We start from the raw sequence: 26353 nt of genomic DNA, 5'->3' as shown, positions 1-26353 counted from the left end.
GACTTCCAAGGTACGACTGTATTGATCCTCTCACTATGGCCCTAAGACAAGTGACAGCAGCGCCCTCTGTGGCCAATATGGGCTTGCTATTGTTCAGTGTATGGGGAGACTCTGAGGACAGTGTCTTTAAAGCTGTTCCCATAAGTGATACCAAGGACAGAAGTTAAGTAAAAGGTTGTGGCTTTAAACATGTGCACCCACAACGGTTTCTCCAGCTTGCAAAAAGTTGACGACTCCTGCTGTACCCAGGTTTGGTTATAGTAGGAGATTGTGGTTGGGGAGTTCAGGGACTGTGTCCAAAGACTTTGCAAAAAAAGAAGGAAGGAAGGAAGGAAGGAAGGAAGGAAGGAAGGAAGGAAGGAAGGCTTTTTTAGATGGAAAGAGAGGTTGGAATCGCTAGAGTGTTCTGGGAGGGCAGCTCATGAAGTTCAAACGGGACAGGCCATTCCTGCATGACGCATTGCTCCTTTTCGTCTCAGGTAAGCACTGGAACTCAGTGAAATGTTCTGCAGCAATGGTCGGCTGCTCCTTGCTGGAGGCGCAGAAGGGTGAGGCAGAAGAGGCCGAGACGGTCAGTGCCATGGCGTCGCTGTCAGTGGACACAGAGCAGGGCAAAGCAGACGGTGATGTCCGGTACGTTCGCTCCTTTAGATCAGGGGGAAACCATATAAGAGGGAGTGGGCATCTTATCGCAAGTGTTTTTGGTCAAGGGTAGTCAATGCATTGCCCTGTGGAAGTACAAATCCCATCATCCCTAGCCATTGTCCATGCTGGATGAAGGCTGGTGGGAGTCGGAGCCCAACAACATCTGGAGGGCAACATCTGTCTTAGCGCCTCTGACGTCTGAGTGCTCTTTCCGCTCAGCTGCCCAACTCCTGACCTTGCCTAACTGCTTCCTACCTCCAAATCTGTCTCTGCAGGGTGCAGGGAGCATAGCTCAGTGGTAGAGCACATGGTTTGTAAGCAAAAAGGTCCTGGGTTCAACCCCCATCTTCTTCAGGTGAAACCCTGGAGAGGTGCTGCCAGCCAGTGTAGACAGTGGTCTGACTCAGTATAAGTCAGCTTTCCTTTCTTTCTGTGTATAAGGCTGTTTTCTTCATCCTGAGCAAACCTTCTGTTTTTCTGACCACCATGCTGACTTTCAGCACGTTACGATTGGCCCCTTCCGCCTCGGCACTTAAAATATTTCTTGAGCCTTCTCTGACATCACAGCAGTAATGCCCAATAGCTGCGTCCGCCTCTGGGCCAATGGGAGGCCAGTAACCAGTTGTCCTATTGTCTTCTCCCTCCAGGCCAGCAGAAGAGCCAATGGAGGCCGAGCCTGTGTTGTGAAGTGCCAAGACTTTGATTTGTGTAGCTGTCACTCTGTGGGTTAATTGGTAATTCTGTGAGTCCATTTAAAAAAACAGCAGCAGCAGCAGCAGCAACAGCAACAACTACTACGAATTGATTTTTTTTTAATCTATTAAAAAAAAAGGAAAAAAAAGAGTTGCACTGGACAAAACGAGCCCATGTGTGTATGTGTGTGTGTGCGTGATCGCGTCAGTCTCCTGGCATATGTTCTCACCAGCATCACCATTTTGTCCTAACTCTTTAAGGATTTTTGTGAGGGGAATGGTGGTGAGGTAGGGGCTTTCATGCAAGCATCTCCTCTCTTGTTCCATTCTTAAGACATCATTCCCTCTCCTTCCTGCTCCCCCTGCCTCCCTGGCCGCTAAACTCACCCCCTTCTCAGGGTTGGTGCAAGCCATTTTGCTACCCTAGGTAACAAAAAAATAATTTTCACACACACACACACACATACATATATATATATATATATATACACATAAACACACACTACATTTCTTCCTTGGAGGTTGTCCCAGTTTCAGATTCTCTCCCCTTAACTTCATGCAAGTGGATTATTATTATTATTGTTGTCGTTATTATTATTTTGCTCCATTCACTTGTTTGTGGAGTGAGGGGCGTAATAGGTTGCAGTCAGGAAATCCGGGGAGGGGGCTTGCAATTGCTTCCACACCTCTCTCGGGTCTAGGGCAGGAGCGGGGAGTTGCGTGTCCCCCTTTAGGGATTTCCCAAGTCGCCTGGAGCAACCCTTGGGACTCTTGCTGCCCTAGGCAGCCACCTGTACTGCCTCTTGGGCTGGGCCGGACCTGCCCCTTCTTGCCGAACCTGTTCCTGAAATGCCATTTCTCTGCTCCGGGTTTTTGCACATTGAGATGGGCATCCGAAGGCAAACTCACCCCGCTTCCCAAATGCCTTTTCCCCTGCCTCTCCAGTTCCTACCCTTTGGCAGTTTCTCACTGCTTCCCCTTCCCCTGCGACGTTAGATCTAAACGGCTTTGGGTTTAAATCCTACCTATGTTGCCTCAATCGCGTATCTTTCTCCCGACCCATTTCAGCTGTTAAAAAAAAAGTTCCTCAGTATTGTATAGTCCTCCTGAATTAATCTCTAGGAGAAGAAACCCCCGAGGTTGAGGAGAAAGGGGGGAGAAATAAAAAGTGTGCCTTTAAGTCGTTTTTGTTAATGCCTTAAATTCCCTGTGAGGTTTGCTTCTCCTCCTCCATCCCTTCCTCTTTCCCTCTCTCCCTCCCTCCCACCATCCCTGCTTAAGTTAACCATCTCTAAGGGAGATCACCTTGTACAAACTTGGGAAGGAATCACGTGTAAATCCCCAGCACCAATGCGCATTGGGCCTGATCCAGCTGTAGCTGTAAACAAAGGGTTATCAAGCAAACTAGTCCGGGGACAATGTGGGTGGGTGTATCAATTCAAACATACACTAAGAGAGAGCTTTCCAAACTGTGTGTTGCGACAACGTTAAGTGTGTTGGCTGCAGGCGCTCCCCGTGCTCCTCCCGGGGCTGGAAAGGGGTTTGTTTAACCTCCGGTTTGCTAGTAAAACTGAATTACCGTGTCTCGAAATGATGCAGAACCGAATGACTGTGTCACAGAATGATGCATGTCCAAAAAGCATGTCGCCAAACTTGAAAAATTTGGAAAGCTCTGCGCTAGGATGTTCATTCAGAGCAGTGCAATGCAGAATCTGATTTGGTGCCTACATTCCCAATCTGGCAAGCGATATCTCCGTGCAGGCCTGTTTACGAGCGTGCATCTACCTTAGCTGGATCATGCCATGTGTCATTAAATCCCTTTTGTAATGAAGATAACTGCTTATGTTGATTGTTTCATGACCAATGCTTTCTTGAGGATTTCTCTCTCTTCTTTCCTCTCTCTCTCTCTCTCTCTCTCTCTTTCTCTTTCCTCCTACTTCCCTCCGTCATCGTTCGAAAGATTCCTCGTCATTTAATGTAAATAATTTGATTTCTTGTATCGCGTGCACAAACTTTGTTTCGATGAAACTTTTTTGTCCATTCATAAAGAAAAAGAAAAAAAGGAGAAAAAAAAGAAAAGAAAAAAAGGAGAGAATTTCTTTGCTGTCACTTCACCAGCCAAAAAAAGAAAGAAAAGAAATGAAAAGAAAAATGTTTTGGGGCGGGGGAATAAAAAAACCATAGAGCAATTTTAGCTTTTAAAAGAAATGGATATAAAGAAAAAAAAAGGTATATAATTTTATTACAGATGTATTATTTAATAGTATTTTTTTAACTTGTACCACCAAACTCTCCTTTCCTTTGGAAAGTTGCTAGCAGGGATAAGGCAACAAGGGAGAAGATGGGGCTTGATATTGTTTTCACTAATTCAGGGCAATGGGATTTCTAAGCTGTGCGTGGTGGGGGAGGGCACTGGGGATTGGGGGGTGGGGTGGGACATTGTGTGGAATGTGAGACTGTGATGTGTTTTTTAGCTGCACTTATGGTTGTTATCCTTGCCAGGGTCTGCTTTAGGGATCCTCTGGGTTTGCTTTGCTTTAATTCATCCAAGGGTCCCATGTGGGAGAGGTGGAGGGTTGCAAAGATGCTCCATCCCATGATGGAGGTGATCACACACATAGCCATGATGAACAAAAAGAGTGGGGCTAGTAGGCGGGGCTTCCTTCCTTCCTTCCTTCCTTCCTTCCTTCCTTCCTTCCTTCCTTCCTTCCTTTGGCGCTGTGGGAGACAGCCAGTAGAGGGAGCCATAGAACTTGCCCGGGGCAGAAAAGACATCCGTTGCCCTGGTTTTATTTATGAGGCACAGCCCATGCCTGAAGGCAAGATCCTTGCAGTGCCCAGCATGCAGAAAGCCTTCCAAGCCAGGGAGAAGGGAAGTGAGGATGCAGACCTCACCCATCAACATGGATATAAACGTTATAAGCATTTAGTCACAGGTGCAGCAGTGGGTGGGTGAATGTACATGTGCTCAGCCTTCTGCTGCTTTAAAAAACAAACATGGGTTGGACTCCAGAGTACATAAGCTCAGGGATGGTGGACTTGGTTGGTTTCCCAGCTCCCACTGACCATTGGGCCACGTTTGGCTGGGGCTGGTGGAGCCCAACAAAATGAGAGCCACAAGCTCCCATTCACTGACACAAGCAGAGCACCACCCCACCGCCTGTGGGATAAAGCCCAGGGTTATACATGTTTTGCCATTCTGCTGCTCTTGTGTGTATGGAGTATTTTCAGCTGCTTTGGGTTTCAGGGGAGAAAGCAGGCTAAGGCGTGGAAAAAAATAAATGGATCGGCGTAGTCTGTTTTCGCAGACAGCAGTCTTTTGCCCTTCTATTTTGTTTTGACTAGAGACACAAGAACAAGAGATAAGTCACGGAAAAGGCAATGAGGCCAGGAACAGGCCCCTCTCCGTAGCTGTGGCCTGAAACACCCCTGACCCTCCCCTTAAATTAGAGCCACCCCAAGGCGCCTTTTGCCTTTGGGTTTTTGTTTTTTTCAAGCTTGCCTTGTTTTTATTTGGTTGCTGGTTTTGCAGATTGCGGTCCACCCTTCAAAGGCTGTGGCGCTGACATGGCAAGAGGCAGGAACGGGCAGGGTGTGTGTGTGTGTGTCTGTGTGTGCATGCAAAGCCAGCAAGAGGTCTGTTTGGAAAATAAAAGGTGGGAGAGAAAATCCTCACGTGGATGAGGTTCAGAATTCATGCAGCAGAGCAGGGATGGAGGAACCTGCGTCCCTCCAGGTGTTGTGTTGTTGTATGACTCCCATCAGCCCCAGCTAGCGTGGTTCCCACAGTAGCCAGGGATGATGGGAGTCGTCAGCAAACAACATTTGGAGCGCCACGGGTTCTTTTTACCTTCCCTGGCAAAGAGAAACTTCTGTGGTTAAATTACCCAGCGTGGTATGTTAGATTCTGAGGACCATCTAAGCATGAAACTGAGCGGTGAGAGATATGGCAGTGTTCCCCCTTAACTTCTGATCAGTTCTTAATTTCATACCTTTTTTAATCCATGTACATGCACAGGTGTACATTTTGCAGGAATAGTGAGGAAAAATAAGCCATATGGGGAGGAGAGGGAAGCAGTGAAATGTGTCCTCGCCAGAAACCCTTATCTATTCGCCTCAGTCATCATTGCAAGACAGGTGATGCCCCCCTCTACTTCTGAAGCACCAGACCCGTTATCATCACCATTGCTGTTTATTTAAGATGTTTTAACCTACGTTGTAAACTGCTGAAGCTAAATGAAACCAGTATATAATAAATTGTCCACCCAAATAATGAGCAAATAAGTGCAACAGCAGGAGATGTGCTGCCGTGGCTCGTGGGTGACCCATGCCTATTAAAAAGGCCATCCCATAAGATGACCTGACTTCAGCAGCTCAGCACCCATAGATAGCTCTGCTTGGGCTTTCAGAAGAGATCTTTCTCATGGTAGCAGCCCTCTGTTGCTGCAAGAAGCGGCACCGTGCTCCCGACTTTTTGCTCCTCCTTGGCCTCAGTGCTGCCCTTGTAAAACTCAGCAGGCAAGAGGGTCAGGGCAAAAAATGAGAATGAGTTGGCTGTGGTTCCACCTCCTGCAGAATTCTCTGTCTTCTGCCTCAATGACCAACGGCCGCCACTGCTCCAGAACAGGGATGGGACCAATTCCTGAGGGTAGGTTCATTTGAGAGCTTCTCACATCTCCACCTGGAACCTTTTAGAGTGGACAGATGCACTTTTAAACAGGACTTTGCATGGGGTGGGTGTGTCTCACCTCCCCCCAGAGGGAGCCTGGTATTTCCCAAATACCTTCCAATTATCATTGACAGATCAGTGATTTGAACAGTAAGCTCAGTTGGCTCTGCTATTCCTCCAGTCTTCAGATGAGTCTTTTTGTAAGAAAAGCGAGAGCAGCGTGAACATGTATTCATTTAAATGCAGTGCTTTTTTTCTGGCGGGGACGCAGACCCCTAAATCTGTATTTATCCATTTTCTGTATTTATTTCCTCCGATTTGAACTATAATATGGTGATTTCCTTGAGTCAAAATGAGAGTACCCCTAAACATTTTTTATAGAAAAAAAAGCACTGTTTAAATGTTTCTCGCTTCATATATTTATTTTTTTAAAAAGAACCGCATCTGAAAAGCAGCTGTGGCAATGGGAGCAGAGGAAGGTTTGTGACATCCCAGGCACAAGCCAATCAGCACTGTTCACCACAGTATGGCAGAACTGATTGCCGTGAACTCGATTCCGCACAAGGACTTCCAAATCTCTGTACAATAGTGATTATGCTTCCGTAATGATTCAGCTGCTATAGTAACACACATCTTCACCTGTCCTTAATTTATGCTTAGTCAAATGTACAACACCCAGTAGATGTGAAAGGGAAGTACAGTGTGGTGTGTGGTTTTGCAGCCTCCCCAGTGCAGATGGCTCAGCAAAGTCCCCTGAATGGCTTGCCTAAGCTGTCATTTCTGCCTTGTGGAGAAGCAGGGGAATCCGTGCAGGCTTTGCATCTGTATTGTGTAGCTTGCAGAAATTTGATGCAGTGCCTCCCGCAAGGCACCTATCTGCATGCCCCTGTCACAAAGGTCTTGCACTCTACATCTTCACCAGCTTCACAGTAGATAGATGGATAGATCGATATTTGTGATATCACTCTACAAATACCTGAAGGCCTGTCACACAGAAGAGGGCAAATTCTTGTTATTGGCTTCCCCCAAAGGGGAGGACTAGATCTAATGGACTTCTTACAAGTGGGTAAATTTGGGCTGAATATTAAACTTCTTGGTTAATTGTAAGTGCACTTCAAATACAGTGGTACCTTGGTTCCCAAACGGCTTAGTTGACGAACAAATTGGCTCTCGGACACTGCAAACCCAGAAGTGTTCCGCTTAGCTGAACATTTTTCGGAAGCCGAACATCTGTTTCGGCTGTTGGTGTTGTTTCCAGGGCCAATCAGAAGTCGCGCCTTGGTTTTCAAACGTTTTGGAAGTTGGAACAGACTCCCGGAACGGATTGAGTTCGAGAACAAAGGTACCACTGTACCTCAAAAGAGTTTTGGGTTTTTGATTCCCCCGCTTTGAGCAGGAGATCAGACTTGACAGCCTTCTAGATCTCTTCCAACTTTCAGTCAGTGGAAATAACAGCAACAAACGCCCATCCTTTTAGATAAGCTTCAGCAACCTAAACTTCAACATTAAAAGCAGTTAAAACAATTAAATTACTACCGATGGATGGATGGGTGCTTGCCGTGTTCTCCCTTGCAATCCTGGAATAAGTGCACTTGCCTGTTTCCCCTCTAGTTGACATTTTGAACCGCTTGCTATCAGCGGCAAAAGTGTGGGGTTTTGGGGGGCGAGCAGAGTGGATCAGTGTATATGCAAGGATTTGTTTGGATAGATGTCATCACACTCGCAGTTTAAAATATCCCCATAAATGCCCCTTTGGAGGATCAAAGAACTTTTCTTGGTGATATTTCAGGCACTGTAAGAAGAAAGTGAGGATTTCTCTTCTTTAAAGAGCTGTGTCAGTTTCCTGAGGGAGCCTTCCTTGGGGTCTTGGAATGAAGCTATAAAACCACATACACTTTATATGCTGCTGGCCTGCCCTCCCATCTCCAGTTGCAAGTTTGAATTCTGGTTGTGGATAGAGAAGTTAACCTAAGATCTAAGTTCCTGGGTGTGAGGCCTGGTGTCCTAGAAAGATAGGAGTGGTTGACTAGGTCAGGCCTAGCTCCTGATTGCCCTCAATCATGGCCCAAAATTTGTATTGACCAATGGCAGACGGCCTTTGTATGACTGATATTGAATGCCGCTGTCATTAGCCAATCAAAACTCTTTTGTGAGGAGTTCCTCCTCATCCACTCCTCCAGATAGGAACCTTGAAGTATCCCACACGCCTTCCTTTTTCTGATGGGACCAGGATGAGGATGTTGTCTTGGTTGTTAAGAGCTAAAGGATGCTCAAACATGGTGTTTGAGAAACCTCATCCTCATGAATCCAGACTTAAGTTGCAGTGAGGTTGTTCGTCATGACTTGACATAGTTCCCGCTGAAATCAGTGAGGTTTTTAGTGCAGGATTCCCCAAACTTCGCTCTCTTTTCTGTTTTTGGACTAGAACTCCCATCATCCCTAGCTAGCAGGACTGGTGGGCAGGAATTATGGGAATTGTAGTCCAAGCTTGGGAACACACTGCTTCAGTGAATTGAACACAGCAACAGGGAACCTGCAGCCTTCTAGGTGCTATTGGACTACAACTCCCATCATCCCTCACCATTGGCTATGCTGGTGGGAGATGAAGTCCAACAGCAAGTTCCCCTTTGCCGATTGAACCCAATGAGTGTCCTTAGCTGAAGTGCCGTCAAGGTAGCTCACTGGTTTGACACGAGCCAAGGTAGATGTCTGCTAGTGCAGAATGAAGTGGGAGCAGAGGTGTATTAAAGAGCAGGGACAATGAGGAAGCCTCTTATTTGAATCAGGGCTGTGGGGTTTGCTGTGGTCAGGTCTGTGGCTGGTCATAGAGAGAGGCAGTCGCCCAGAGTGCTCAAGTCCTTCCTGTCCACCCAGAAAGGAGATGCAGGCGTTTCCTTTGTCCTCGTTAGCAGGCAGTTCCCTGACCCACATCTCCTTTTCGCAGGTCCACCAAGGGGCTTGTGGAAAACCGCCGTGAAGGCCCAGAGCTCTGCGCAAGGCTGCATGCTTGCTTCTGTCCCTATGGCTAAACTCTGCCTTGCACACTGGGGTTTCCACATGTGGATGTCAAGCAGCAGCAGCATGTTGGAGGGGAGAGGGCGAGCCATGGATTGTCATGTGCATTGTTGTCATTCCCCCCGCCCTTCCAAGCTGCACATGTTTTGTGTCCAGTACTCCTGTTTCTGCACCGACGTAGCTTTTACGTTCATGGTTTTCGTGAATGCAGGTATCAAATGGGTTTGTATGGCTCGTTCACCCAGAGCAATAGAAACTCCAGCTAAATCTGAGGTCAGGCAGTGTGTGTTCCGCAGAACTCGCAGGTAGGGCTTGTCACATCTACATTTTTCCACCTCCTTTTTTTTTTAGGGTGGGTGGGAAGACATATCCACCAGCCATATTTTTCATCTTGGTTTTTTTTTTTAAATTATTTCTAGTGGGAGGAGGGTGGGAAGTCAGAACTGGGCAAGAGTAGCAACTCCTTTGAAAAGCCATGAGTCTTTAGGACAACAGCATGGAACAAGTTGTGTGTTTGTGTGTGTGTGCGTGCGTTACAGCTCCTGTTTTGTGGAAGATTCCACACCAGTATTAAGTTGCCAAGGGGGCTGTTTTCATGGAGGGGAAGAGGGACTTTGTCAAAAAACACAACACCAATCCTCTAACCAGCCCCCTTCTCATGTTGAAAGATGCCCCCACAAGTGGGAATAACTGTAATTTTATTTTATTTTTCCTGCTTTTTCCCTCCTGCTTTCTGTCTCTTTCTCTTTCTCTCTGTTTTATCTCGCTCTGGATACAATTTTCAGTTGAGTATTTTGTAATATGTTCCAATGTTTGTCCTTGTGTAAATAAAATTGTTTCTGGCAATATCCCGTTGTAGAATTGATGTGTGGAGGAGCTGTCTGGGCTTTTTTTTCCCTATGTGAGTCTTGTGTCCACTTCCCAGACTAGCAGGACCCAGCGGCTAAAATGTGTGAATGTCTGTCCTGAATATCCCACCCGTTTCGCTTCACTGGATCGTCCCTGGTTCTGCTGTTGGCAGAGAGAAAGAAAAACTGCACGCGCCTCTGAGGCAGGAGGCGTTTCTAGAACAAGAAAAGCCAACTTGTGTACACTGCTAGTGTACACAAACGTGCATTTAAGCCACATGACACACACATACCCCAAGAACCCAGGGAAACATAGTTTGTTAAGGTTGCCTTCCAAAGGCAACAATGGGGACAAAAACGAGATGGTGATTTGCTAGGGATACCAGAAAAGAGACAACCTATGCCTCTTTTGAGGGACGTGGGTGGCGCTGTGGGTTAAACCACAGAGCCTAGGACTTGCCGATCAGAAGGTCGGCGGTTTGAATCCCCGCGATGGGGTGAGCTCCCGTTGTTCAGTCCCCGCCCCTGCCAACCTAGGAATTCGAAAGCACATCAAAGTGCAAGTAGATAAATAGGTACCGCTCCGGTGGGAAGGTAAACGGCGTTTCCGTGCGCTGCTCTGGTTTGCCAGAAGCGGCTTAGTCATGCTGGCCACATGACCCGGAAGTTGTACGCCGGCTCCCTCGGCCAATAAAGCAAGATGAGCGCCGCAACCCCAGAGTTGGCTGTGACTGGACCTAATGGTCAGGGGTCCCTTTACCTTTATGACTCTTTTGGAATTTAAAAAAATCAAAACGTTCCATTTCCTTCCCCCTCTTCCTCTTTCTCCCACCACCTTTTTCCGGTCATCCAGTATTCTGTGCCCACTTAGCTGGCTTAGCCTTACCAATACCTTCCACCTGCGTATGCCATTTTGTCTATATAGAAGTATCCACATTTGTTTTTTTTTTTTTTTTAAATAATATTTATTGAAGTTTCCAAATACAGAAAGAGAAGAAAAGAAATTATGAAGATACATTCAGAACCTTATTTTCAAACATCCACTTTCTGGGACTCCCCCCTTCCCCCACCCCTACCGTATTCCCCTTTCATATTGTTGTTTCCACAAGTTCTATTTCTGATTTAAAGCACAATTTATATACCCCATTGTTCAAATTTAAATTTATACAAACCTTATGCAACACCCTTGATAAAAAAAAGCAAAAGATCTCTCCCCATAGCCCACCCCCTTTTCTTTCCACAATGTCCCCCTTTTTTCCCATTAAAGTAAAAGCACACAGAATAAAAGTATAAAAAAATAAGAAATATATTAGAAAAAAGAAAACCAATTCAGAAAATAGTTGCAAGTATCCACATTTGGAGGGCGGATGCACTGCTAGTTTATCACCAGTCTTCCCCCAGACTTGTACACGTGTGAGATTTTGCCCCAGGACTCCCATAAATCCCCACTGGTTTTCTTTGGCTGTGAGCTCTGTCTGTTTTTCCACAGTTCTCATTAGTGGATATGCCAGAGGCGGAGGGAGGCAGTGCAAAACACAGTCTGAATGCTGTGAAAGCTTACTTGCAACAGCAGCTTTCTTTTTAATAAAAGACTTCTATATCCTGTGCTCCTTTTAAAAAACAAAAAAAAAGTCTAGCAACTCCTTCAGATTCCATTTCTTGCTGTCTCAAAAGCATGTGCTGGCAAATGACATGACAAGCTGTGAATGCAAACTTTATTATGATACCAATATTCAGGACAGATAGATACAGTGCTTTTTTTCTTTAAAAAAATGTCTAGGGGTACTCTCATTTTCCTACTCCTATTGAAATACTGCCCCTCAATGAGGCCAAACTTAGATTCACAAAATGTTTAGGGGTATGCGTCCCCCCAGGAAAAAAATCACTGGATAGATAGCTAGATAGATAGATAGATAGATGATAGATAGATAAGCTTTGGCAAAAACTGGAAGAAACAAAGGGAAGGAAATCTTAAGACTACAGATGGGGAAACCTACGTTGGATTTAACCCCAGCCAGCACAACCAATGGTCATGGATGATGGGAGTTGTAGTCCTGCAACAGGAAGAGAACCACAGGTTCTGCGCACTTGCATTAGGCAATGCTATCCAGTCACTTTTTCTGGTGCGCTGGACCCAAAATCCCAAGGCAGTCCCCCCTAATCCAGGCAGGTATGGCATTTTGCAATTGCCGACACTGTTTTAAAACCATGGCTGTTGCTTGCAAAACAGAAAGATGGGGTGCTAATCCGTTGTGTTCAAGCAAGTTGGCGGGTTTCTTTAATTTTCTTAATGCACGTACAGTCATGATGGCTAAGTAATGTGCCGACAACGACTGAAGGGAGGCAAAGGCTTAGCTAGCCAGCCTTAAAGGCTGTGCCAGTATATTGCGACTACAGTGCTTCCTAAGCAACTGGGACTTACCGTATTTTTTGCTGTATAAGACTCACTTTTTCCCTCCTAAAAAGGAAGGGGATATGTGTGTGCATCTTACGGAGCAAATGCAGGCTGCTCAGCTATCCCAGAAGCCAGAACAGCAAGAGGGATCGCTGCTTTCACTGCGCAGCGATTCCTCTTGCTGTTCTGGCTTCTGAGATTCAGAATATATTTTTTCTTGTTTTCCTCCTCCAAAAACTAGGTGTGTCTTGTGGTCTGGTGCGTCTTATAGAGCGAAAAATGCGGTAGGTGGAAAGCAATGGGTGATGAGGTGGCCTGTTTCCCCTTTGAGGGAAATCGGGGAGTTCGATTCTCCCAATGTTTACGTCCATGAAACTTATTTCCATAGGTATGTAGTAGAAAGGGCTGTTGCAGTCACATCAAATCTTTGGGGGTGTTAAAATGCCTCAACACCCATTAAACAGCAGAAAAGTGTGCAGTGGTTTGTTTTTAAAAATGGGATTCTCTACCTGGCAAAAAGGGATTCAAGGGGAGGTCGTGGGTTTTTTGGTAAGGCTGTTTTATAGACGAGGTCAGCCTGAGTGAACAGACTCGTTTTACTCCTGGAGGAAATCTCTCCTCTGATGGAAAAATCTTACCTCACGCTGAGAGGAACAGAGCCCTGAGGGTAAAGCAAAGGGTTGCTGTGGGCTTCCTTGCCTATGTCTCCCCTGCCGGCTACTCTCTGTGGGGCGGCCCCGTGCTGGAGGTCAGAGCGTGGAACGCTTTGGGGAGCAGCGCAATCACCACCCATGGGAAGATGGCATACTTCGCAAAACTCAGCCCGTACCAAAGAGCCACGTTCTGCGGCTGGGCCACGTCGCTCAGCAGCCGCAGGACCACGAGGGACAGCGCGGCGCAGCAGAGCCTCTGGGACCAGCCGGGCCTCTCGCCTTTGAGCTGGGTGTAGTACGACGACTGAAAGGCCAGGCCAAGGCCAAGGGCTGTGGCCGTGTTGCGGCACAGGGACGAGAAGGGCCGTGTCTCCATACGGATCCACTCTGGGTTCGTGCACCACTTGGTGGCAAGGCCGATGGACCTGGGAGTAGAGCAAGGAAGAGAAACAAGTAGGTCAGGCAGGCAGAGGGGAATGAAATTATGCAGGGCATACCAGAAGTGGATGGGGAAAATACCGTATTTTTCGCTCTATAGGACGCACTTTTCCCCCTACAAAAATGAAGGGGAAATGTGTGTGCGTCCTATGGAGCGAATGCAGGCTTTCGCTGAAGCCTGGAGAGCGAGAGGGGTCGGTGCGCACTGACCCCTCTCACCCTCCAGGCTTCTGGAAGGTATCCGCAAGCCTTCGGAGCGCGGCGGGAGTTCCCGCCGGGCTCCCAAGGCTTGCGGATGGCAGCCTGCAGCCCAGAGCCCGGGGAGTGCAGCGGAGCACTCCCCGGGCTTCGGGCAGATATCCGCAAGCCTTGGGAGCCCGGCGGGAGTTGAATTTTTTTTTCTTTATTTCCCCCCTAAAAACTAGGTGCGCCCTATGGGCCAGTGCGCCCTATAGAGCGAAACATACAGTAACTTTCTTTCTGCCTCTCTCATAATACTGGAGATCTGGGCCACCTAATGAACCTGAATGCTGGAAGATTCAGGGCAGGCAAAAAGAAGAACTTCTTTGCATAGTGCATAGAATAGCTTAATATTCTTTAAAATGTGTTTGTGGGAAGGGGGGGTTGTTATGTACTGAGTTGGATAGAATCCAAAAGGCAGCAGTCTGATTGGTCCTAGAACAATAGGATTCAGAATGCAGCAATCTGATTGGTCCACAGGAGCCACCCAATCCAGCTCCAGGTGGAAGTGAATCCGCAACCTGATTGGCCTACAGGTGAATCCTGGAATTAGCAAATCACGTGGGGCCCATTATGTAAATAATGTATATAAAGCAGACATCTTGGGGGAACTTCCATTCCTCCCTCCACTATGAGCTGAATAAAGAGCATGAAATCCACTCTCGACTCCGAGTATATTTCAGGGGTTATTGTTTTGTTTTTGCTTTAACTCTTTTATTTTGTGCTTTTATCCTATATTTTTTATCTTGCGAACCGCCCTGAAATCTTTGGGCAAAGGGCGCTATATAAATGTAATTGAAAATGATAAGAACCACTCTACAATTCTGTTTTATGATTCTGCAGTTTTGGGGACTACAACTCCCATCATTCCTAGCTAGCAGGACCAGTGGTCAGGGATGATGGGAACTGTAGTCCAAAAACAGCTTTGTTGCGGACCAGGTTTGGGATGTAACACTAATGTAAGGGAACCAGCACCTGGGATAGAACTTAAGAGATATCCTAAGATTTCTGAAGCCAGGAAACTTGGTATCAGAGGGTGTGTTGTGCTTTTCTTCATCTCCATTTTGAGAAGCCAAGCTAAGCTGACATTTTGGAGACTATATTTTGGGACGTTTTGAGGAAAAAGTATTTCTAAGAGGCAGGAGAAACGGAGCAGTGTGAGGCGTTTAGAAAACCAGCTACGTGACCCCAAAATCCACCCGCCACTAGCTATGCAGGTATCCTTTTGCTAGGCAGATTGCACCTCCATGCACAACGCCAATGAGATGAAAGGTTAACATGCGCAGGAGGTGTGTGGAATGTAGAGTCGGAGGCACAAAACAGCAACCCAGTGGCGTAGCGTGGGTTGTCAGCACCCGGGGCAAGGCAAGTAATTTACGCCCCCTAACCCGTGGATTTGCGCCCCCTAACCCGTGGATTTGCGCCCCTTAACCCATTGATTTGCCCTAACCCCAGATGTTGCGCCCGGTGCGGTCCGCCCCCCCTGCACCCCCCACGCTACGCCACTGCAGCAACCGCCATCGCTGAGGAAAAAGGAGTCCACGTGGATGGCCCTGCAGCCCAGTGTCGCATCTCCCTGGCAGAAGGAACTCACCAGCTGAGATCTACGCCGAGAGCAACCAACGCCCAATAGGTCACGATGCCGCTTAGCAAGAGAGACAGCGAGGCCCACATGAAGAAGCTGAGTTTCCTCTCTAGTGGGACGCGGGATTCTAGTAGCCAGCCCAGGATGATCGCTGGCAGACAGTGAGAGACCGGGAGGGGGGGAGAGGAGAGAAGTGATTACAGGGCCCCCAATTCTATGGCTGGGTTCTTCTCATTGCCCTCCATATCTAAGCCAGGAGTAGGCAGATTTTAGGATCTACTTTGGCTTTCACTAGAACCCAGAGGACCCCCGACGGTAGCCAGATGCAAAGGAGTGGCTCAGGAAGGTGAAGAATTAAGAGGAAATACTACTACTACTACTACTACTACTACTACTACTACTACTACTACTAATATATTATTTATACCCCACCCATCTGGCTGGGTTTCCCCAGCCACTCTGGGTGGCTTCCAGCAAAATATTAAAATACAATAATTCATCAAATATTAAAAGGTTCCCTAAACAGGGCTGCCTTCAGATGTCTTCTAAAAGCCAGATAGTTGTTTATTTCCTTGACATCTAGTGGGAGGGTGTCCCACAGGGCGGGTGCCACTACTGAGAAGGCCCTCTGTCTGGTTCCCTGTAACCTCACTTCTCGCAATGAGGGAACCGCCAGAAGGCCCTCAGAGCTGGACCTCAGTGTCGAGGCTGAACGATGGGGGTGGAGACGCTCCTTCAGGTATACTGGTACGTTTTAGGGCTTTAAAGGTCAGCATCAACACTTGAATTGTGCTCGGAAACGTATTGGGAGTCAATGTAGGTCTTTCAGGACCTGTGTTATATGGTCTTGGCGGCCGCTCCCAGTCACCAGTCTAGCTGCCGCATTCTGGATTAGTTGTAGTTTCTGGGTCATCTTCAAAGGTAGCCCCACGTAGAGGCGCGTTGCAGTAGTCCAAGCTGAAGATAACCACTACTCTTGCACTACTTTGGCAAGACAGTCCACGGGCAGGTAGGGTCTCAGCCTGCGTACTAGATGGAGCTGGAAGACAGCTGCCCTGGACACAGAACGGACCTGCACCTCTATGGACAGCTGTGAGTCCAAAATGACTCCCAGGCTGCGCACCTGCTCCTTCAGGGGCACAGTTACCCCATTCAGGACCAGGGAGTCCTCCACACCCACCTGCCCCGTCCCCGCAAAACAGTACTTCTGTCTTGTCAGGATTCAACCTCAATCTGTTAGCCGCCATCCATCCTCCAATGTCCCTCTGGGTTCCTGCCCACCTCCCCAGTACCAGAACTGGAGTTTACACACAGATCCTTTGGCACATGTACGCCTAACCCTTTTTGCCCCTCGAGCGTTCTTGATTTCAGCGGCCTGATTAAAGAGGGAAGGAAAAAGCTTTCTGCAATCACGACTGGGAAATCTTTGGATCTGAGGCAGAGGAGAAATTCTGAGCGGTCCGAGGTCACCTCTTCCCTCGTTCAGGATTGTTTCCCACAAGCCTCTGTGGTTTGTTTCTGAGCCTGGCTGGGGGCGGGGAACGTTCATCTCTAAACTGGACCTATAGCACTGTTAACGGTCCTCATGAAGACACAAAGCAACGCCCTTCTGCAAAGGATGCTGGGATATCAAAGCACAGGCAGCAGAGATGGCCGCCGGACGCCACAGTGTACCCACCTGTCAAGATGCCGCCAAAGACTTGGTGGGGGAAATGAGCGAGGATGAAGATGCGAGAGAGGCCTACAGCCAGCAGGAAGACGAGATAAACTGTAAAGGGCCCGGCCTTCACAACCCAGCTGTAAGAGGCAAAAAAAAAGGGTGAGGAGAGTGGGGTTTTATTTATTTTTATTCAAATTTATTCTTTACCTTTATTTTCCTGAGGAAGCTCAAGGTTAGGGCTTATGGGAGTTGTAGTCCAACAACATCTAGAGCAGGCATGGGCAAATTCCGTCCTCCAGATGTTTTGAGACTACAATTCCCACCATCCCTGATCACTGGTCCTGTTAGCTAGGGATGAGGGGAGTTGTAGTCCCAAAACATTTGGGGGCTGAATTTGCCTATGCCTGATCTAGAGGGCCCAAGTTGACTACCTTTTGGTACATGCCACTGACCGACCCATCCAATGTCAGCTCAGAAATTCACTGCACCTGTTTTGATATTATACACACCCAGAGCCAGGCTCAGGGTGGCTAACACCAATAAAAACACAGTAAAAACATAATGGGGGGGGGGGAGAACCAATTTAAAATACAGGTTAAAATGCAATTTTATAAAGGATAATGTAAACAAATGTACAGTGGTACCTCGGGTTAAGTACTTAATTCGTTCCAGAGGTCCGTTCTTAACCTGAAGCACCACTTTAGCTAATGGGGCCTCCTGCTGCTGCTGCGCCGCTGGACCATGATTTCTGTTCTCATCCTGAAGCAAAGTTCTTAACCCGAGGTACTATTTCTGGGTTAGCGGAGTCTGTAACCTGAAGCGTATGTAACCTGAAGCGTATGTAACCCAAGGTACCACTGTATATATAAGTTTCTAACACTGGACCGCCAGTCGCTCCTAGGCTAACCTGCCTCGCTGGGTGCTTTGAGGGGGAGAAAAAGAGGGGAAGTGGAAAGACCCATGAGCTCCTTGGAGGAAAGGCGAAGTGCAAATGTAATAAATAACTAAATAAATAAGGTATACAATGCTATTGTAAAGTAAGAGGGGAAGGGGGAAAGGGAAGGCGAACTGGGAATATGAGTGGCCGAGATACGGAGACATACCTTTTGGAGTGCTGCGATATCCGTGCGGTCAGTGCGGTCACCACTGGCCACAGAGCCGTGCCTGTGATCATGCAGTGGCCAGAGGGGCTTCCTGCAGAAAAAAAGGCATTGGATTAGGGTTTTTTCCCCCTCTCTCTCTCTTTTAATCAGCATGCTTGGGAGACTGCCCTGCTTTGCAACAGACGAACCACAGACGAGTCGACCTTTCGGTCCCTGCCAACTCTGGAACCCAAGGCATGGCCTGGGTGGGGTGGAAGGCTGGAGACACGCCTGGTGGTCTATGTGGAGGTTCTCCCCCTTGCTCTGCTGGCAGCTGGTCTGGGGCGAATCAAACGCCAGCAGAGAATTACCAGGAGGCGTTCCAGTGAAAACCACCAGCCCAGGCGATTTCAGAAAAGTCTCAGGCGAATTCCTGAAGGTCCACGGGAACCTCAGAGCCATGCAGCGCTTGGCCATCACAATGGAGCAAAGCAAACATGGGACATCCACAGAAACCTTTGCCGAAACCTTTTTTAAAAATTAAAAAATAAACAAAACCAGCCTGGAACAGTCAGCCTGCTGGCTTCTCAAAAGTTTGTGCTGCCTCTTGAAACCGTCAGGCCTCAACTATTTGCCTCCCTCACAGCAGCTCTAAGTTTATTAGCCAAGTACACAAACAAGCAGCTCCGTTCTACGTCAAGAGTTTGATCTTCCTGACAGATGTGGCATTCAATCTTCTCCACCGCAAGCCAACATTTCATTTTGCCGAGAGAGAGAGAGAGCTGGCCAACTATTCCTGTCCAACAAGTGGGCATGGAATTTTTATTTCTTATTTGTAAATGTGCCAATAACTCAACTTTGTTCGAACCGCAAGGACATAATCTTTCTTCATTCGGGGCCCAACTAAGCTCCCTTTGAGGACCTCTTATTTATTTGCTTAAGCTCTTTTTTGGGCTTCTTGAGTTGTGGCATGTTTATCTCGCCATTCTTCCAAAGCAGGGAAGCAGGGATGGGGAACCTGTGGACTTCCAAGCAGAGACACCCCACCCTCACCCTGTCCTGTATTTTGGCAGAACAAAGGTGGCAACCCTAGTTCAAATGTACAATACGGATGGGGTCCTGAGTTCAAGTGCTCGCCTGGTCATGAAGCCCACGAGCTGAGCAAACTCATTATCAATCTAATCAGCTTCACACAGTTGCTCTTCAATCAAAACGGGGAAGCGGGTGAAGCTTGCATGCCACCACGACATCTATAGATCAGGGATGACGATTCTGTGAGACCTTCCGATGTTGTTGAGCTCTACCTCCCATCAGTCCTAGCCAGCATGGCCCAATGGTCAGGGAAGCAAACCAAAAACCAAAAAAGACCCCCACAGAAGCCATACTGATTCGCTATTTCAGCCACATTTCCCAGCTAAAGAGGCCGATAAGTAGACCTTTTTTGAGATGGCTCCAATAAGCAGAGTTTGAGGAGCCTAGAAGAATTTGCCAATGTTTACACAGCTAATAACTCTGTGCCTGAAAGGAGGCTTTGGAAAGAAATCAAACCTGCCTTCTGCTTGGATGTGCAAAGCTAATAGGCTAGCAGGCAACTGGCCTTCAAAGCAATTTATTTTGTGGAACCCCAACTAGCCCCTATTTGTCCTAAACCCCATGCCTCTGAGCTACAAAACAGCTGTACCAGCAGTTTGCCAGGTGTGTGTGTGATATTTAATGCCAAGGATATCATATAACTTTAGAGCTGGAAGGACTTTTGGATCTCATCTAGTCCAGATGTCGGGAACCTGTGGTCCTCCAGAGTTTTCTGAACTACAACTTCCATCAGCCCCACCTAATACGTCCAACATTCAGGGATGTTGGACAGTTGAATAACATTGAGAAGGACACAGATTCTCCTTGCCCAGGGTAGACAATACTTACCTAGATGGACCAACGTCTGTCATAAGGCAGTTTCCTACGTTACCCGTTCCATTCATTATTATTATTATATTTTGTTTGTTTATATGCCGCCCATCTGACTGGGTTTGCCCAACCACTCTGGGTGACTTCCAACAGATTAAAACCTCAGACCATGAGGTTGATGGAACATGCGGAAATGGCTAAAATGACCGGAAGAGTCAGAAATCAGGAAGACCAAAATTTTAATAAGGAATGGGTAACATTTATAACTTATCTTAAAGACCATTGTAGACAATTAAAATCATTAGTAGGATTGGAATATCACTTGTAGTTTAAGGCTGAATTCTGGACATAATGGAAGAAGTAAAAGGTTTGGATTATCATAAAAGATGTGGGAGGAAATGATTAATAATAGGACCCACAAAGGGGAGGATGGAAGTCCAGGAGATTCCTTGGAATCTTGTTTTTATGATTTATGTTTGATATATCTCTGTAAAAATTTAATTTGAAAAACCAAATAAATAAATTTTAAAAATAAAAATAAAACATCAAACACAGTGAAACATCAAACATTAAAAACTTCCCTAAATAGGGCTGCCTTCAGATATCTTCCAAAAGTCAGATAGTTGTTTATTTCCTTGACACCTGGTGGGAAGGCGTTCCACAGGGCGGGTGCCACCACTGAGAAGGCCCTCTGCCTGGTTCCCTGTAACCTCACTCCTCACAGTGAGGGAACTGCCAGAAGGCCCTCAGTGTCCTCGCTGAATGACGGGGGTGGAAAAACTCCTTCAGGTATGCAGAACTGAGGCCATTTAGGGCTCTAAAAGTCAGCACCAGCACTTTGAATTGTGCTCGGAAATCTACTAGGAGCCAATGTAGATCTTTTAGAACCAGTGTTACATGGTCCCGGCGGCCGCTCCCAGTTATCAATCTGGCAGCTGCAACTCGGGTTAGTTGTAGTTGCTGAATCACTACCACATGACTGTGACAAGCAATGTGTGAGGGTCCTCAGTAGCGCGGCTTCAAGGTTTTTTGGGGGTCCTTGGGCAAGTTGTTCTCACTGCCCCATTCTTCCTTGTGTGGGTCTTTCTCCTCTTCTCCACTGATTTTGTTGCCACCCATTTGCTGACCTCACCTTCTGGCATCCAATCAGTGCCATCGCCCAAAGTGGACAAGGCACAGGGAGGTCGTTTTTGCTCCTCTCACTGCTCACTTGGGAGTGGGTGAGTGAATAGGCAGCAACAGCGAAGAATAACAGAGCCAGGAAGCTCCAAGGATTAGTAATGAGCTGCAGTAGGACCGTGGGCCTCAACAGGTACACAACGATGCTGAACCATCACCATCGGCCTGGTTACTTATGGACAAAGGTGTGCTGGGCAGTTCTTTCCCCACCCCTATTTAATCCTCACAACAACCCTGTGAGGTGGGCTATGCTGAGAGATAAGAGGTAACTGACTTCATGCCTGAGTGGGGATTTGAACTCTGGTCTCCCAGGTCCTAGACTGACACTCTAACCACTAAACCACACTGGCTTTCTATGCTTTCTGCATTGCAGGCAGAGGAATTGCAGCATCTAATTCAACCTTTCATTTGTCCCCAAGACAGCAGGTGAACAAATCAAAAGATGCTGCCCCAGTATAATGTATTGAATTAAGTTGGTGGGACAGACTGCTTGCCTATCTCTCAAAACCGATCGCCGCACGTAAGGAATTAAGGGCCCCAATCATTTTTCAACCACAAAAGCCCAGATTGACTGACGTTTTGAACCTTCTCTCGAGTGACAGACCTGGCCCTGTTTCACAGCTTGCAGGGAACTGGCGGAGGGTGACTTCCTCCTTCCTTGAAAACCCAGACTCGTAGATCCACCAGAAAGGCCGTTCACCAAACAAAAACCTGCGGAGAGGGAGAAGAAAATATTAAGAGATAACAAGGGACAAGTGGATTCAATGCTTTCTGAGCTCCAGGAGCTTTTAAGTTTACTTTTCATTTTATTTGCTGCTCTTACTGTCAACAGCTGCTTTTCCAGCCCACAGCAACCTTGTGCCTTCCAGATGTTCCGGACTGCAACTCCCATGAGCCTCAGCATCCTCCAGTCACACTGAGTGGGACTGATGGGTGTTGTAGTCCAAAACATCTGGCAGGAACCTAGGTTGCAGAAGGCTGGCTGATGTGGCCATTGTGAGCTTTTAAAACACACACGTATATAACATTTTAGTAATTAGAATGGAAAATCCCTAAGAATTGTAAAGTGGGATGTAGCTCATTTAAACAAATAAATGGAAGGCAGCAACTCCTGCATGTTATCTCCCTTTACGTACATGCACAAGCACTGCCAACCCTGGTATCATGGTAATATTTACTGAAATCAGTATTGCCATGGAAGGAGTGGCAGTTGTTAGAAGCTGGCGATGTGCGCCAGGCCACCTGGTGGGTGTGGGGGTGTCTTACCTCACCATCCCCTTCTGGCCGAAGTAGCTCCAAGGCCTAATCAGCGTCCTCAAAACTGAGAGAACCGAACTTTGTTAAGGAATCGAAATTAACAAAAACGAACCAAAAGTCCCCAATTAAGGTGAAGTGATTTTAAAGCACTGATTTGCAGCTGCCGTTTTGGTTTCCCACAATGCCCTGGACATAACGTGGCTTCAGGGGATTGTGGGAAATTAAAATGGCAGCTGCCCACTACAAATTAGAGGGCGGTTTTGAAAAGAGGCCCAGGAGACAGTGTCAGAAACAGGCCCTGCTTTTAGGGATGCTTTTAGCCTACTAACATCAGAAGAGGGGGTGGCAACTATGCAGTTAACTTTTACTGAGGCCTGGCGCACTTTCAGGAGCAGCTGGGACCTATGGACAACTGGCCTTGTGTGGTGGCAGCTTCTCCAACCTTTTCCTGAGACCAAGAGTGAGTCCCAATGGTTATTAAAGCCTGGAACATTTATTTTGTGACCTTTGCTTTCTCCTCTCACCATTTAGAGACTAGGTTGAGCCATTCTGAGATCAAGCCCAGCCAAAGGACTTTGACGCCAACCTTCCGGTCGAGCAGGAAATAAGCGAGAGGGAAATAAATGATGATGACGCTCTTTGGGTCACCCATGAAGGTCATCCAAAGCCAAAAATCCTCCAGCCCAGGCAGGCTAGTCTGAAGCACCTCTGCAAACCGGATTCCAGAGGTGTGGAATACCTCCATAGTGGTGAAGCTGGAAAAGATGGGAAGACCGGTTAGGATACAAGAAACGCTTAATGTGAAATCTTGGTGAGCTGGTGCCTTGATGCTGCAAATGGGTTCCATCCCACTGCCACAAACATGCTTAGTAGTCTGCCATGCCTGACTCAGAGGGAGTGATGAAGTTGGGTGTCATCAGCATATTGATGACACCTCACTCCAAATACCTGAAGATCTTCCCCAGATCTACATTCCTGTAGATCAGGAATAGACCTGTGGCCTTCCAGCTGTTGTTGAACTCCCAACACCCATCATCCCCAAGCCAGTGTTAGAAACTCAGGTATATAAACTAGGCGCCAAATGGCTCCTTAAACTTATACTGTAGTCGCCAAAATGAAATGTCTTATAAAAGAATGGAAACGGTTTATTGAATATTTACAATTAAACTGTAAACAGATAAGAGAATTGGCAGGATCATTGTAATAACCTACAGTTTTATAAGTGTATATAATTAAAGTAGATGAATAAATGAGCAAATTAAGTTAATTTGGATATGCAGAAAATATTAAAAAATAAATTTAAGGAACCGCAGAAAGATAAGGAAGACGAGTTTTAAAATGTTAAAATGACTGTAAAATTATTGAAATGTATTAAAACTGAAAATCATAAAGACAAAACAAAACAAAATGGAATGTCTATTTGCCATTTTTTGGGCAAGATGGCTCTGAAGTCTTGTTTTTCAAATGATGGACTGACTGATTGATTCTCAGTTAAAACATATGGCTAGTTCAGAGATCTAACTTGAGCTAGGTTAAGAACTCCGAGAACTTAAAAGAAGAAAAGCCACTTGATCCAGTGGCAGTCTACATATTGGCCTATTCTGACCTCTTTTTGTTAATGGGGACATGGACCTTTTATGACATAAGAATATTCTCCACAACTGTGAGCAGGGCAGTGGGGTGGGATAAGTGAAGACAAGCTGCAACAATTAAGTATAGTGTCGTTCACTGCTCCTGTTCAGGCTGCACAGAAAAAGCATTTTGGTTCCTGAAATTTATTCTGATTGTGCGGATAAAACATAAGAGATAGAATTCTGCAGTATTAGTGTGCGACAACAGTCAAGATTCAATGATTCCCCAGGCATGCACATCCACGTGGTGATCTCAGGCGCCCTGGAGCTTATAGCCAGCATCAGTCCTGGCTATAAGCTCCACAGATGAATGGTGCCTTGGGGAGCATCTCTCTTTGGGGGGGGGCAGCTCAGAGACCAGGGGTTGCCCAGAGAACTCCCAAGGAGAGGAGAGGAGGCTGAGGGAACCCTCCACAAGGGAGGGTGTTTGAAAAAGGGTGAGGGGCTGCCCGCTCTGGAGGCAAGGGGTGACATAACTGGGCTCCTGATCCCCAAAGGGTGTGATGCAGAAATAATGTAGTTGGTCAAAGGAGCAGAGGACTCACGAAGTTTGAAAACCTCTGGCCAGGGCTGGATTTAGGTTTGATGAGGCCCTAAATTACTGAAGGTAATGTGGCCTTTTATATGTCCAGCTGTCCTTTGTCAACAACAAATTGTCGCTGTTTTTTGTGTTGAATATATGCTATATGGTAATTTATGGACCTAATAGGTCCATAAAGGTAAAGGGACCCCTGACCATTAGGTCCAGTCGTGGCCGACTCTGGGGTTGCGGCGCTCATCTCGCTTTATTGGCCGAGGGAACCGGCGTACAGCTTCTGGGTCATGTGGCCAGCATGACTAAGCTGCTTCTGGCGAACCAGAGCAGTGCACGGAAACGCCGTTTACCTTCCCGCCGGAGCGGTACCTATTTATCTACTTGCAGTTTGACGTGCTTTCGAACTGCTAGATTGGCAGGAGCAGGGACCAAGCAATGGGAGCTCACCCCGTCACGGGGATCTGAACCACCGACCTTCTGATCGGCAAGACCTAGGCTCTGTGGTTTAACCCACAGCGCCACCCATGTCCTTAATAGGTCCATACACAGCACAAAACACTGTTGCTGTATGTAGGTTTCCATTTATTTGTTTTTTATCTTATATTTTGGAAATGTATATCCAGGTTTTTTTTTTCCTTTAATTTTTTTTTGGGGGGGGCCAAGAGAGTGGGGCCCTAAGCTATAGCTTGCTTAGCTTATATGTAAATCCGGCACTCCCTCTGGCCTAAACTTAAGCAACAGAGCGAGAGCAGCAGCCAGTAAGGAAACCAGAGACTTCCTGGTCCGTTATGGGCGCTTAGCAGCCACAATTCTAGTCCAACCCCGGTGGCTTCCTGCAAGAGACGCTGGAAATAGCAACATAGCAATGGCTAGGGGTCCACATAGGCGCCCCCTTGACCTCCTGGCACAACTACAACTCCCAAAATTCGTAGGAAAAAGCGGCGAACCCACGACAAGCCCCCAAAATACTCTTTAATGGGCGCCAGGAGTTACATTTGTTGTAAACTTAACATGGCTGGGTTTTCCCCCCACTCCATGTTCCCCCAAAGTCTTGGGCCGGTGATGTTAGGAAACATTCATATAATCGATTGCACTTTTCAAAAAGCCCAGCCTCATTGCTTCCATTAAAAGGATGCGTTTGCAAACCATTTTAGCTACCTAGACTGGGAAGGGAAAGTTCCCTCTCCCTTTTTTTGCTCTTTTCCCTTCCTCCCCCAGCAGCCCTTTCCCTTATAGCTCTCCGCTCCCGCTCCCGACCCTCCTGGCTCGCCACTTCCCCCCATCCGCTCCACGCCCACTCCCATTACCTGCAATTGCCGGGATCCGCTTTGCCCACGACTTTGAATGGAAAAACTACATTTCCCAGAAACCTCAGAGGCACGGAGGAGCCGGCATCCGGCTTGGTTACCGGGCGGGGTAAGGGACATTCCTCTGAACTCACTCTGGCCTCTCCAAGGTTCACGGGGCTTTGGCTGCTTTTATCTCGCATCGTGCATTATTTTCTGGCGTCTCTCTAGACCGCTCTGTGCATCGTTCATAACATAACATAACATAACATAACATAACATAACATAACATAACATAACAACATAACATAACATAACATAACATAACATAACATAACATAACATAACATAACATAACATAACATAACATAACATAACATAACATAACATAACATACTGATCGCAGGAGCATTTTATTAAAATGCGATTTGAAATGACCACAGGTGTCCGCCCCCCCCCCCAATCTGTATTGGATGGGCTGCATGTTTATACATAGAGGAGCCTGCATGATAGGGTTGAAGGTGGGTAAGCACATAGAAGATTTAGTTAACTGTAATAATAATAATAATAATAATAATAATAATAATTATTATTATTATTATTATTATTATTATTATTACTACTACTACTATAATTATAAT

At 46.9% G+C, this 26353-nt stretch overlaps 3 protein-coding genes across 12 annotated transcripts in view; 2 read left to right on the top strand and 1 right to left on the bottom strand.

Moving 5' to 3' along the window:
- Positions 1-9869, top strand: part of HDAC5 (histone deacetylase 5) — a 117100-nt gene extending 107231 nt beyond the window's left edge. For all 10 annotated transcript variants that reach the window (XM_083582501.1, XM_083582506.1, XM_083582502.1 and 7 more), the window contains 2 exons: positions 480-633; positions 1293-9869. In XM_083582501.1, coding sequence (XP_083438627.1) covers positions 480-633; positions 1293-1332 — 194 coding nt within the window. In that variant the 3' untranslated portion in view covers positions 1333-9869. The remainder of the gene's footprint in view (positions 1-479; positions 634-1292) is intronic.
- LOC310747967 (uncharacterized protein) overlaps positions 1-26353 on the top strand; it is a 176968-nt gene that overhangs the window by 110232 nt on the left and 40383 nt on the right. The gene's annotated exons all lie outside the window — the stretch shown is intronic.
- G6PC3 (glucose-6-phosphatase catalytic subunit 3) lies at positions 11563-25915 on the bottom strand (the record flags this gene model as incomplete). Its single annotated transcript, XM_083583360.1, has 7 exons — positions 11563-13342; positions 15190-15331; positions 16859-16977; positions 17944-18034; positions 21608-21714; positions 22785-23015; positions 25734-25915. 7 exons carry the CDS (start codon positions 25913-25915, stop codon positions 12982-12984), a joined length of 1233 nt encoding a protein of 410 aa, XP_083439486.1. The 3' UTR covers positions 11563-12981.

This window comes from Podarcis filfolensis (assembly GCF_964270895.1).
Source record: "Podarcis filfolensis genome assembly, chromosome: 13".
Taxonomy (NCBI): domain Eukaryota; kingdom Metazoa; phylum Chordata; class Lepidosauria; order Squamata; family Lacertidae; genus Podarcis; species Podarcis filfolensis.
This window is presented reverse-complemented; position numbering and strand designations above follow the sequence as displayed.